Source organism: Ursus americanus, chromosome 5, assembly GCF_024610735.1.
Source record: "Ursus americanus isolate L20-20 chromosome 5, mUrsAme1.1.p, whole genome shotgun sequence".
Lineage (NCBI taxonomy): Eukaryota > Metazoa > Chordata > Mammalia > Carnivora > Ursidae > Ursus > Ursus americanus.
Window position 1 is genome coordinate 40,328,863 of NC_142131.1, and position 14,995 is coordinate 40,343,857.

A 14,995-nucleotide genomic window follows, 5' to 3' on the forward strand; every position below is an offset into this window, starting at 1 on the left:
AAACAAACAAACTTACCATGCAGGTACGAGAATTTTCACCTATGAATGAATCTCTTAACACCTGAGTGAGCTTACTTGCTCTGAAAGGAGTATGAGGTTTATTTCTACCTAAGGCTCTGATGCACTCCTGAAAATTAAGAAAGCAAGTTTCACAGATTAGGCTCCTTATAAAGAGTAATCTTCATTAATATATTTAAAAGACCTTTTATTATAACCCTAACATTTAAGATCTGATCAGCTCTGGAAATCGTACTAGCAGGTTTAGAGCATAATAAAGATGGTCTCATAAAGGCTAATTCAAGAAAATGAAATTAAAAACAGTAACAACTGGGGCGCCTGGGTGGCACAGCGGTTAAGCGTCTGCCTTCGGCTCAGGGCGTGATCCCGGCGTTGTGGGATCGAGCCCCACATCAGGCTTCTCCGCTATGAGCCTGCTTCTTCCTCTCCCACTCCCCCTGCTTGTGTTCCCTCCTTCGCTGGCTGTCTCTCTCTCTGTCAAATAAATAAATAAAATCTTTAAAAAAAAATAAATAAATAAATAAAAAAATAAAAACAGTAACAACAACAACAACAAAGTACTTATTAAAACAGTAACAACAACAAAGTACTTATTATTCCAAAAGATTCTTCTGGAGACTGACTAGTATTTAGAAGTAACAGATCAAAGGATAAAAAGCTCAACTTTGAAAGTGGCATGACAAAAGAAAAAACACAGAATGTTTTCTTATAGTCTTACCAATCCTTCCTTTCCTTTCCTTTTTTTTTTTTTTAACATTTTATTTACTTATTTGAGAGAGGGAGAGAGAGAGGGAGAGAGCACGAGCAAGCACAAGCAAAGTGGGAGGGGAGGAGCAGAGGGAGAGGGAAAAGCAGACTCCCTGCGAGCAGGGACTCCCCCCCACCCCCGCCCCATGTGGACTCAATCCCAGGACCCCCAACATCATGACCTAAGCCGAAGACAGACGCTTAACTGACTGAGCCACCCAGGTGCCCCCAATCCTTCCTTTTCTACTCAAGGAAGGGACAGAATATTGCCCTATCTTTCTGAAAGCCATCCACATTTTTCTGACACAGTATTTCTTAGCTGAGTTTTGTGGTTTCTGGCCATCCTCTAAGATAATATTACTAATTAAAGCCCTGTGGAATCTTAGATCCTTTATTCACTCTAAAAAAATGAGTATGTGTAAAGAAAATTCCTGGGTATAATATAAATCAATAACTGTAAACATAAACAAATAAATTTTGATAACCTCTCTTCCTTAGTAAATGTTACATGTACTATGATTTTGTAGCTACTCTAAACAAAATCAAAGTCAAATGCAAAAGATTTTTCACAATTAAATATATGTTATTTACCTTGAGTGCTAAAAGGCTTTTATTAATTTCAGCACCTTCAAGCCTGGTTTGCCTGTCTGCACTGGAAGTATCAGCTCCTCGTTCATTTCCAGCCAAATCAATGAGAGAAAATTTGCCATGTAGTTTTCCTTTTCTTCTAAGAATAATCTGAAATACTGCATGGCTCCGAGATGAATGTGCATTTGCAGATGTTTGACCGGATGTTCTACAATGTGATTAAGGATATTTTAGGTACCAAAAAAACTTAAGTTTTTATGTTGTAAACCACAGTATTTCATCAAAGAACACGCAAAAAACTCTCCAGTTTTCATCATTTAAATACAAAAAGGACAATCTGACATAAAACACTTCGACATAGCCAGATTCATACACTTTAATCTGGCACACTTCTAGTATATTTGTAGTATGATTATCAACATAGTAGACATCACTCAAAGTTACACGTAACAGTAAGTTTTTATGAACAAATTTTTACTACCAAGATGCGTTAACACCTTTGCTTTGTTTAGATACCCAAATTATCTAAAACTGAATAAGAAATTAAGTTTCTCTTTCTTCATTAAAATGAAATTTACCTGCAACTGTTGCCTATGTCAATGAGTTTCAGTACATCTTCAACACATTTGACCTCCCGTTCCTGTAACCCCACCACTTGAACCTGCTGTTTTCCATCTTCTAGCACTCTCAATTTTGTTTTCCTGTTTAGCAAGTCAAACACCTATTAAAAAAAAATTAGAAAACTAGCTTTAAAAAGAAAAAGACTCAGTTCTATAAAAATGAATCAGTCTAAAAATTATTTCAGAAAATTAGATTAATTAGAATAACAATGCTCAATACTGAAGTTGAGACTTTCAAAGGGAATTTTAAAAATCGCAACAAAATGCTAACATAATATTCTAACACATATAAAAATATGTGGTAGCAATAGTTGCACAACATGGTTAATGTCAGTGAACTTACACACAAAAAAATGGGTAAAGTGTTAAATTTTATGTTATACATATATTAAACCACAATTTAACACCCTCCCTAAAAAATCAGGGTTTTTTTAAAGTTTCCACTTACCTTTCCACTATAAATTTCAAAAAAGGTTGCATATACTTGAAGTTCTAACTTCTTATAGTTTGGCTTCTTTAACATTAAAAAGACATCTCGAGCTGTCAAGAATTTCATATGGAGAAAATGTGTTTAGATGTTACAAATACTATCTTTTTTTTTTAAGATTTTATTTATTTATTTGAGAGAGAGAGAGGGAGAGAGAAAGTGAGAGAGAGACAGCATGAACAGGGAGGGAAGACGGGCGGGAGAGAGAGAAGCAGACTCCCTGCTGAGCTGGGAGCCTGACCCGGGGCTTGATCCCAGCACCCTGGGATCATGACCTGAGGAGATGCTTAACTGACTGAGCCACCCAGGCACCCTACAAATACTATCCTTAAATATCAACTCAAATTTTTTCTATTTAGAGGAATCAGTTAATCTTTACTTAGAATGACAATACCAATTAAAAAAACATGAAAACTAAAGTGAACATTAATTTTACAAAAAATAGTAATAGTTTTTTTACACATAAGTATAGATGCCACTCTTTCACATTCAATAAAAGAACGTTACTAATTATTACTATAAATAACATAAAATTATAGGTGGTCATAGGAAGGTTATTCCCATAACCATACCAAACAAGCTTTTCATGTATCAGCTATTCAACAGATACTAATAAGCTTTAACAATGAATACTAATAAGCTTCAACAACAAATACAAAGCTCCAATAATATGCCAGATTAAAATGACACAAATATAATCAAGACTCCTTTCCCAAAAGCTTAACCTCACAATTCTTTTCAAGCAGTCTAACAACCTAAAATTGACATAATATACAGCAAATTTAACTTTATGGTTATCCTGAAAGTCCTGAACAATATTTCCAAGTTTTATTTCAAAGCCACCTGAGTAATAGTCAAGAATATTACAAATGATATGCAGAAAAGATGGTTACCTGCTAATGCATAAATTCCTTTAGAACAATCTTGGTTCTTTCCTGAAAAGTCACCTCCCATAGTCTACATGTTAAAAAAGAAATAATAATAGACATTATTCAGGAATAAATCTTACGAATTTAGGTCTTAGAATTAAGACATAAGGAAAATAAACAAGCTGCATAGGAGGATGTATGTAACTAATCAATTACTCACATGAGTTTTTCCACTTCCAGTCTGTCCATATGCAAAGCATGTAGCCATTCCTCTTTCAAATATAGTTTCCACTAGTGGTCTAGCTGTAAACCTTAAAAATAAAATGCACTAGTCAGAATGTGACATCAGTATTTAAATTAAGTAAATAAAATACCAAGTCTTACAAATAAATAAAACTCCTACCAATAGTTTTAATATCAATGGGCTCAACTGTCAGACTACAATTGAGCTCAGTGATCTGTTCAAATTTTTAAATAATCTTATCCTAAAATTGCTTAAAGCTCTTTAAAGCATAATTTCAAGTAATTCCGTAATAAATGATGGTCACAATGGACCAAAAAAAAAAAAAAAAGAAAAGAGAAACACAGTAACTGAACTAAGACATGTGTATATAGAAGACAATATGTAAGTTTTAAAAAATAACAATAAAAAATCATATTAGGCAAGACAAGTAAGGCTTATACAATGAAAAGCAACAAAACCAACCAACCAACCAAAAAACCCACACTACCTGGATTATAAATTTTAACAGAAATCAAAAAAGAGTGATAATCTCAACGGAGGAAAAAAAACTATAAAAATATTATGTTAAGGCCATCTACCCAAGTAGAAAAGTGACAGGATCTCCTTGAATGTAGCTAAGTAAATATAAATTATACTTATAAGACACTGAGCTTGGAGTTGATAGTCTTAGTTCAGGAGAAGGATGCAAAAATATTATGGTTTAAATTATTTTTCAAATCTATCATTGTAATCACTGCTAGAGTTAAAATAAAAGGAGGGGCAAGAAATACTTCATTGACCAGAACTCTAAAGAGTGCAATGGGAAACAAACCTTTTTTTTATATATGCTTCAAAATAATGTATGTGGAACACTTTATACAGTTCTGAATTTTTTTTAAGGAACAACTGAAAAAGGTACAGAACAAAAGAAGCAGGAAAGTAGAAAATGAGTCTGCAGAGTGATTAGACCAAAAAAGGCCTAACTTGCATTCCCTCAAAGCCAGATAAAGGGGATAGCATCAATATTGGTAAAGTTAAGAAACATATATATAGGGGCGCCTGGGTGGCACAGCGGTTAAGCGTCTGCCTTCGGCTCAGGGCGTGATCCCGGCGTTATGGGATCGAACCCCACATCAGGCTCCTCCGCTGTGAGCCTGCTTCTTCCTCTCCCACTCCCCCTGCTTGTGTTCCCTCTCTCGCTGACTGTCTCTATCTCTGTTGAATAAATAAATAAAATCTTGAAAAAAAAAAAAAGAATCATATATATAAGAATGTTTACTAAACAAAATGCTTACTAAATCTAGCATTTTCAGAGAAACATACTTTATAAAGTCAAACAGACACATATTATGAAGCAGGAGTGGAAGTAGAGAAGGGAGTAGGGGTGAGAAAAGGGTTCTACTCTCAGGTAAAAAAAAACCACACAATTTATATTAATAGTTCCCTTTTAAAACAAATTCTTCATAATACCATTTAGCATTCACACGTTCTTTAATTTTCTCCTCTTTCTTTACAACTGAACTCCCAATTTACTGGCTTAAGCCCAATGGAGCTGATCTCAATAATATTTCATTAATAAGTCTTCAATTCTTAGAACTCTTATTAACTCTTTAATTTTCTGTTTTCCAGCTATATTTATAAAATGAAAAGGCAATGAAAAAGCATTCAAGTAATTGTCAAGACAGTCCTATACAGATTGAAATAGGATTGCTGTTAAAACTGACCTGTTACAATTAGAAGACAATGTTTACAAACTATGTATGAAAATCTAAAATTAGCATACAACTTTGGGATATCAATGTGTAATACTTTAAAGTTTTAGTTGTTTATAAGTTGAATATGTGATCATATAGAATTTCATGTATTACAACTATTTTCAATGCTTAAAGATGATAAAAATTAGGCAAATGCAAGTAGGTTTACAGAAATATTTTTTGTCTTAAATGGTGGTAACATGTGAAATAAAGATTTAGAAAATTTAAGGACTGATACCGAATTTCTTTACTAAGAGAGACTGAAGAGCACATCACATTCCTGGAACTACAGAAATGCCTACATTTTCCAGAAATTTCACATTATATATATATATATATATCTGTATCTATCTACATATAGATAGATATAGATATAAAATGTAATCTTAGACATGTATATATTAATAATAAAAACTATGACTTTGGGGGAGCATTAAAGGGAACAAGTAATAATACTCATTATTGTGTTTATGACATAACCTTTGTTTAAACTCAGAATAAAAAAGCATATTGCACTTTTGGTGAGGTATGCCAAGATCAATGCAAGGTTCAGGGTGTTGATAAATAAACAGTATGAGAACAAAATTATTATTTAAAACCAATTTACCTACCTGTAAACCATTTCATTAGGAGCTGAGTCATCAAAGGCATAATCAAAACGAAACGTTTGGTTTTCTAGGTACCTTGTTAAATCTACTTTTTGTTTTGGTTCATGTACCATCACAACATCTTTACTAGGGATTGTGATTACATCAAGATCTTTCATTTGAGTTTCTAAAAGAACAAATGAAAATTAATGCCCAGTAATTTTCACAGCATTTGAACGTAATAATTTTTAAAAAAGTAATAAGCATTTTAATAGAAGTATTAAATTCCACAAATATAAATATCTCATAAATACGCCATTCAAGAAGACATATTTCAACCACCAAGTAAAAAAAACTATCAAAATTTCTATGAAGCAAGAACCAGAAATGGCAATGATTCATAGAGCAATAACAAATCAGCAGATCTAACCAAAGAAATCTGCATAATGATTATGTACAAATAAAATGATTTACATTTAACTCTTTCAAACCAATTTAATTTCTGCTATCATCAAAATAAATACCAACTGGACAAAATCAACCTTTTATTAAGAGTTCAAAAGCATCATACCTTTTTTATTGAGTGGTCGTTTTCTTACACAAACACATATCCTATGTTCATCAATCTAGAAATAAAATATTTTATTTCAATATTTATCAATGTTACATAAAACACTGAAAAGTCAGTTATGCAACTATTTCCTACAGAAATTTTAGAAATTTATGCATAACATAAATAGGATACATAAGCTTAAAAAACAAATCAGGATGTAAAAATTTATAATAGTTAAAATACATAATGATTTCCAAAATTCTGAGCATAACGTAAAATTACTCATTTTGTTCTTTGGTAAACAATTAGGAAATAACTTTGCAGAGGGCACTACTGTTCCTATTAGTAGCATAAGGTTCACATTAAGAAGCTGCCTTCCTTCAATATATGCTGCGTATAACAAAAGCAAAATTTCCTACCAAGCAGTGTACCGTCAGGTTGATTAAAGGGAAAGATGTTGATAAAGATAACTAATAATAGCAAGAAACGCAATTCTCAGATTATTAGTGAGCAAAATAACTCCAACAATTTTATAATAGCCAATTCTTACACATAAATATTTTTTCATAAAATTTATGCTCCTAATACTTCCCTTTTAATAATAAATATATAACACAGGGACTGGCAAAGTATGGTCTGCAGGCCTAATCCAGCCCACTACCTGCCTTTGTAAAGTTTTAATGAGACAGTTGCACTCATTTGTTACATATTGTCTGTGACTGCTTTCATATTACAAAGACAAAATTGAGTAGTTGTGATGAAGACCATGTGGTTCACAGAGCCAAAATTATTTAGTATCAGGGCCTTTTAAGAAAAAGCTTGCCAATTCCTGTCCTAAAGTATGAGTTCAGATGTAGTAGGTTAAACACATGTAGGGGTAGCAAGGACTAAAATATACACACAAGTATTATGAACAACTCTCTGAAATCCTAAACAATACATCAGCCTGACACAAATGTATTTTATGTACCCAAGGTATTCTAATTTTGCTAGGTCAGATGGATTATTTTTCTTAAGTGTCAATTATTCACAAACTATTCCCTGTCCAAAAAATTCTCATTCTTCAAGAGGAAAGTAGTTGAGTAATAGGAAAGCAGAATATTTTTCAAGCACTAGGTTTCTGGTCTAGTATAGTCCTCAACAACTACCACTTACCAAGAAAAGCCAGACTAACATTTATTTAAAAATAACAAATTAACTAATAGTAAATTAGTATGACAGTGGGATCTATAGCCCAAATCAAAGAGGAAATAAGCTTGCAACTGGGATAAAAGTTTCAGTGACGGTCAGAAAGGAGAATGGGTCTTCTGACATCATTCCTTTAACTGTTGTTCTGCTCTACCAAAGACAGAGAGGCTTTGTTTTGAAAAGAACACCTCTGTGGGAAGCATGTCTGATAAATCAAATTACGGGAGATAAGCATAAATGTGAATGATTTCTTGATTTTTACCTTAAGACATGCGGAATGTACACCCATAAAGAAAGAAAAAATTACATAGCTGTATCCAGTATTAAGTGGGCATTGAACATGGTTTTTTATTTTTTTTATTTACAGCATAAAAAAATTTCAGAACAATAGTTTACAAAGAATCTTACAGGATCTGCTGTTGTTAATGGTCTATAATCCAAACTTCCTCTAAAGTCTCTGATCATGCACATAATTTCATAATTTGGGTTTGTAGCATCAACATCCTATATGGAGACAGAGAAAATTTATCATTTATTATCATTACAATAATGGATAGTGTTGCATTTTTGTTTTTTAAGTAGGCTCCATGCCCAGCATGAAGCGCAATGTGGGGATTAAACTCACAATCCTGACTGAGATAAAGACCTGAGCTGAGATCAAGAGTTGGACACTTAAGTGTCTGAGCCACCCAGGTGCCCCTGTTGCAAATTAAAATAAATTCACAGACTGTGAAGCATCTCTTTTTTTTTTTTTTTTTTTTTTTAGTTTTTTAAAATATCAATCAATCAATCAGGAGATTGTGTCATTTGTCATAGCCAAGCCCAAACTCAAACTAGAAGCATCATAAAATTTAATTTCAGAGTTCAGGATTAAAAATATGCCTAGTAATCACTTTCATATTAAATACACAACTCTGTTAGTCTACATACATTCTGTTAACTAAACCAAACACGGCTCATTAAAACCACTCTTGAATTATTTCAAAAATTCATCTGTTACACATATAACTTAATCATCCTAGAATATGAAACAAGAGAGAAATAGTACTCATCTTAAACATCAATAAAGAACTCTAGAAAAATTGAAATTCTATAAAAAATCCATTTAATTAGATTTTTCTTCACCATGCTTAATCCAGTGTTCCAGCAAAGTAGAAACATGGATTCATTTATGTTCATTTTTTGTTTTGGTTGACTCTCTTAAAAAATGTAAAAACCTAAGCCACAGTAAAACCACCTCAAATGGACAGGACTTAAAGGAATCAAAAGACACGATAATTTTTGAAAACTTTAAAATTCAAATTATTGAATGTTGACTACAATTTACTTTTTTGCTTCAAAACTGAGAAAATTCAGATTAAGACACACATATCAATACTGAACAGCATCTCCTAGCCATGAGTAATAAATTTTTAAACATTCTAAGGAGTCAGATTTTTTTCATGCACCATGTACAGATTTGCTTTAAATATAAATCTCAAAACTGTTAATGAAACTTACTTTCAATTAACTTTCTTTTAGGAAATAACACCAACTATGTCAATGGAAAAAGTGAATGTAAAGTTAAAATTAAGAGATCACACAGAGATATGAAAATATTATGAGGTTCCCACAGAAAACACCAGGTGGCATCAGTGCTAAGTGTCAGAAGATGGATCTGTGTTGAGTTTTACTTAGTTCAAAACCCAACTGGCCATTCTCAGATCACTTTAAGATATAACCTGATTTATTCACACTGAATTTTATACTGGTTCCATAATTCCATTACACAACATCTTTATGATTAAGGGCACCTGAATATACTTCTAAGTAAAGAAACAATCCCGATGTTTTAATAGAGAAAACAAGTTCAAGGAATAAAATAGATATAATACAAGCACACTAGAAGTTATATGTACAGAAACAGAATTCCTAATAGGTGAAGACCTTTAGAGAGATAAAAGACCAGTCATCTATATAATTCTTCCATTGTTAGTAAAAAGTTTTGTTACCATCTAAAGGGAACATGAGAGGCACAACAGAGATATACTTTTAATATCTAGTATAAATTAAAACAGAAGGAATTTCCCCTTTCACTGTGATCTGCTGAACTTACTAACCATGGAAAAACAATAATAAAATTTGTAGTAAAATCGTCTACTTTATAACCATCTACTTTAACTATTCTTCTGAATATATTTTTAGATAATGTTAGAAAGTGAAAGTCTTATTATTCTTGAAAGGTATAATGGCTGCATTAGAATTGTAACACAATGGATTACTATTCAAAACAGAACAAACGTTAGGGCTAACACATACCCATTAAAAATGAAAAGTACACGTAGTAAAAATCTGTTACAGTAACGTATTTTCACAAGAGTTCATATTATTTCTCATTATCAGTTTAGGTATCAACTAAAGGAACTATATTGGAATCTTTAATTGAATGCCTCAACTACTTTTTCACAAGCAAGTCACTTTCGATGACACCATCCACATCTTCAGTTCATGCATAAACAAAGTGTGTTTCTGTTACAGACCTGGGCTCTTTTTTCTCTAAGTTCTTGCTGCTGTAGCCTCCTTTTTTCTCGTTTTTCTTGTAATTTTTCCACTTCTTTCACACAATTAGATTTTCTACGTGCTGAAAAAAAAAAGATGAGCTGTAGAAGTAGAGCTTTATTTTTTAGTACTGTACTTACACACAAAAATTTTATGTATAATTTCACCACATACACCCAAAAAAAGGTACACAGTGACAAGGCATGCCTTTAACAACTGTATGAACTTATGAGCTGCTTTAACGAAACCAGGAACAGGACAATATACAGACAGCAGTCAAGAAAAATGACTTTAACATATTGATACATGTCATCTCTTGGTTTTCAATCACAGATGTATGAATTGGAAAGGATCGAGAAGCATAAGAAATTCTTCCATAACATCTGTCAAATTATCATCTGACCAGAATTTTAAATTCAAAGCAAGTAAAAAATTGTTATAATTTTGTATTTATAAATTTTCTTCAAAATATACATTTCAAAACCCAATTAACAGCCTAAACTAACAAGAAAAAAAAATTTCCACAGTGGCAAAATGAAATCTGCAATCAAGCTTATATTTAGACTCTTTACCATTTGGAGACTTCTAAGGATGACCAAGAGAGAATACATGTATGCCTAAAATGACTGAATCCTTGATACATGATTTACATACAAGGGGGTCCAAATTCCTTTTTTGCAGCTTGAACTGGAGATATATCTGAAACACTACCATTCTGTTGTGCAGAGGAAGACTGCTCAGGAAGCTGACTAGGCCGTGCACGTGCAGAACCAACCACTGCAAGTGAAACGAAATTTTTAAATTCAGAACAGAAAATCAGTAAAGGTGAACCCTAGTAAAAGGAACAGAGATATCTCAAAAGAACTGATATTTATGAGCTATCGGTTTTCTACTTATGTGGGTATAAAGAGAATATGGAATAATCAATTTTGCTCAATAAACTAACAAGCCATGAAGTTTTCAAAGTAATGTGTGCAGAGACTTAGGTTCCACCAATGTAATTTTAGCTACAAAACTCAATCTGAATAATTTATATAAAAACCAAAGCCAAGCTTGACTTTTAATCATTTAAAAAATATAAGTGTGCAGGAGCGCCTGGGTGGCTCAGTCATTTGAGCAGCCGGGTCTTGATTTTGGCTCAGGTTATGATCTCAGGGTCCTGGGATCGAGCCCTGCGTCCAGCTCCATGTTCAGCAGGGAGTCTGCTTGAGGATTCTTTCTCTCCCTCCCTCCCTCTGCCCCGCTTGAGCTCTCTCTCTCTCTCTAAAAGGAATAAATAAATCTTAAAACGGCCCCCCAAATATATATATTTAAGTGTGCAAAATAGTAAGTTTTAAATTTAAATGCATTGTCATTTTGACAAATTTACACAATTCTGAAGAACATAAAGTAAAAAACACCCTTTAACCCTTCGGGTAATTCCAAATCCCACTCTTTGCTCCTCAAATATGCAAACCTTCAACAGAGAATTTCCTAATGTATATGTTATAGAAGTGGAAAAATAAATACAAATTAAAATATAAACACCACATTTTACAAAGCGATACAAATTTTCACAAGATTCAAAGGAAGGATAACGTTTAAAGTGCCAGACTTTCCCTCCACCTCCAATCTCTCTTCTAATACCTATGCCTGTCTTGCCCCAGCATACCCACATACAGAGAAACATCACCACCAGAAATGACAATTCTGAACTGATGAAGAGTAGAAAAGAAATTAACTGTATTTACATTTCCTTGCTGAAAATATATGGAAGACCTACAATTAACTACAAATTGTACCTGTTCAACTTTTCTTTAGCTGACCCCCAAGTTACCCATGAATCTTTTGGAAAGACTGTTAGCCAGAAATCATCTAAAATGGGATTAGATTTACTCTTGTGAACTCGATTAACTGACTACTGCCCCACTCCTTTCTTTCTCATGATATTCTTCTCAAATCTGCAAAGTTATTGGGTAAAGCTGATTAATTAAAAATTGTATATAACAGAGAGTTTCATATTCATCACCTACCTTTATAAATCATTTTTTATATTATTGACTTTTTTTCACGATTTTATTTATTTATTTGACAGAGAGAGAGAGACAGAGCAAAGCTGGGGGAGGGGCAGAGGGAGAGGCAGAAGCAGGTAAAGAAGCAGGTGGAGAAGCAGGCTCCCCACTGAGCAGGGAGCCCAATGCAGGGCTTGATCCCAGGACCCCAGGATCATGACCTGGGCCGAAGGCAGACACTTAACTGACTGAGCCACCCAGGCGCCCCTATTACTGACGTTACTTATTAGGAAATCAAGAAGATACCAATCTTCAAATTAGCCACATTAAAGTTTAAATGAATAATAATGTCAAGGGTAATATTCACTTTCGATTCACCTTGTTGAGGTCACACTAAAAAGTTAATAGACAAAATTAATAGATAAATGTTTACCTCTGTTATCTCTTGGAGGAGGGTCATTCTTAATAGAAGCCACAGTCCGTCGATTCTATAAGAGAAGAATAAAAGTGCTCGTTTTACTTTTTCTCTTTACTCCTCATATACTTATCATAATTTAGGCTTCCTTTAATTAAACAAAAGTAGGTGAATGTAAGATAATATAAAACTAAATTGAAGAAACTATAAATAATCTTCTAATAATTACTACTAATGCCATCAGTATTCAAGTTTCTTTATGTGAGTATTGCCCACCACCTCACCAGAAAATGCAATATTCCAGAATTAGCATGAGGCAAGCACTGCTTATATTGTCACTCAATCTTCACAACAATCCTATGGGGTCATTACTGTTATTATTCTGGTTTCACAGATGAGAAAACTGAAGCAAAGAGAAGTTATTTCAGTGAAGGGTATAGTTTTAGCCACCATGTTAAAATCATGTAATACATTTCAAAGGTATGTATTACAATTCATCTTTGGATGTCAGAGTAATCAATAAAATACTGGTTTTAGACAATCTACTGTCTACTATTAAACTTAAACATCAAAATAGCACAATATGTTCACTGTTATTTCTACTAAAAGACTTCATTAGACTTTCAAAGACTTCGAACTGCATAGACTAGGGCAGCACATTTTTGATCCTATCCTTTTTTACCAAGACTTCATTTTATTCACCTGCAAAAAAGGTATCTAATAATGCCGTGGCTCTCAACACTAAAGCAAACATTTGCACATTTATATCAGATGGGTACTATTAGAAGAATATTGATGTGAGGGCCTCACTTTAGAGAAAATAAAACTGAATTGCTGGGAGTGGGCAAGGCATCAGTATTCTGAAAAGTTCTCTAAGTGATTTTCATGCACAGCCAAGGTTGTTAATGACATACAAAGAAGGACCATCTATGAAGATGGCTGTGAAGCCAAATACGAAAAATAATTAATCTACAAGTCATAACTAATGACGTCTAAGCAGTGACACTCAATATGCTGAATTATATGAATTGAAAATCTGCCTTATGTTCACACGCATAATTTAAAAAGTAGAATGTTTTGCTGATATTGTTAAGCTTCTATCATACGATATTTGGATGCGTAAGTATGCCCTCCCTGTAAAATACCAAGTTCCTCTAGGGTTAAAGTCATGTCATTCATCTTTGTGCGATACAATCAACAATGTAGAAAAATGAACAAATGCTTGTTGAACTAAACACATAGAACTGCAGATTCAACAACTGTGAGCAACTACCTGGTTTCAAACGAGCTGCACTTTAATACACAATTCTAATGGTGAGAAACTGCAATAGGAAGGAAGAGGAAATATCTTTTGAAGAAATAAAAATGGCATAACTTTTATTTTTATAAAGATAAAGCTGTTAGGGAGGGTATATAGCATGGTCTTAAAGTTTACCTTCACAGATAATACAGAAGTAGTTAAACTGTACACTATCATTTCCCATCTTTCTCTAATAAAAATAAATAGCAGAATTACTATTTCTAAAGACTACCGGAATGGGAATTTATTATGAATAATAAACATTCTTTCTTTATCTAAGTCCTATGTATTCACTCAACAAACACTGACAAGCAAATGGTTTTGACATCCCTATCTCCTGTGGAACTATGAGTTTTAGGAAAAAATCCCAATCAGGAAAGAATTTCTACGATTTTACCTAATAATTGTTTTAACTATGAACTAGCCAACCTCAATCCTTGAAAGAATGTATGCCTAAACATGGCATGTAGGCGGTAGAAAGAAATATAGTTTTTTAAAATGAACAAACACTTAAAATATACTCTTCACAGCCTGTTCATTTCAAATCAGAAAATACACACACATGCACGCACGCACACACACACACACACACCCCTCTACTCTAAATTTTCATTACTAACCTTTACAATTTTGTTTACTTTGGCTGAAGATGTTGGAGGTGGAGGTGTTTCTGGACTGGGTTCAATTTCTTCATCAGGTACAAGGTCAGGGTTAAGTGAAAAGATGCTCTCAAGGTCAATCTGTTTTAAAAAATGCACATATCTTTAAATTTTGACAATTAACCTTTTATTTTACAAATTTACAGAGAGAATGATTGTCAAATGATTTCAGCCTTGTGAATACTACTGCCTTGAAAACAAAATTATCTACAATTACAACCCACATATTAAGAGAGCTATTAAGCATTTTGTGGTCTTGAAAATAGGCCCCATCACTTAAAATGTGCAGGAAGAATCTACCTTTCTTTGAATGAAATGTTTTAATCATTTGAAAGGTTTTTTTCTAGAGATGATAAAGAATACATGCACTATATACAAAAGTATATACTTTTCAGTTTTGTTTTATATTTCGAACCTTGACTGCAGGACTAGAAATAAAATTTAGCTCAGTGATCGGG

General features: G+C 33.1%; 1 protein-coding gene across 4 annotated transcripts in view; it reads right to left on the reverse strand.

Annotated features, from left to right (window-relative positions):
• KIF2A (kinesin family member 2A) overlaps positions 1–14,995 on the reverse strand; it is a 130,577-nt gene that overhangs the window by 18,427 nt on the left and 97,155 nt on the right. For 3 of the 4 annotated variants that reach the window (XM_087862129.1, XM_045794290.2, XM_045794278.2), the window contains 13 exons: positions 14,499–14,618; positions 12,597–12,651; positions 10,827–10,949; positions 10,154–10,254; positions 8,043–8,138; positions 6,465–6,519; positions 5,918–6,080; positions 3,550–3,640; positions 3,354–3,417; positions 2,422–2,513; positions 1,932–2,074; positions 1,357–1,561; positions 17–127 (listed from right to left, as the gene is read on the reverse strand). In XM_087862129.1, the coding sequence (XP_087718255.1) occupies positions 17–127; positions 1,357–1,561; positions 1,932–2,074; positions 2,422–2,513; positions 3,354–3,417; positions 3,550–3,640; positions 5,918–6,080; positions 6,465–6,519; positions 8,043–8,138; positions 10,154–10,254; positions 10,827–10,949; positions 12,597–12,651; positions 14,499–14,618 (1,419 nt within the window). The remainder of the gene's footprint in view (positions 1–16; positions 128–1,356; positions 1,562–1,931; positions 2,075–2,421; positions 2,514–3,353; positions 3,418–3,549; positions 3,641–5,917; positions 6,081–6,464; positions 6,520–8,042; positions 8,139–10,153; positions 10,255–10,826; positions 10,950–12,596; positions 12,652–14,498; positions 14,619–14,995) is intronic. The other variant, XM_045794279.2, reaches the window with a different exon arrangement.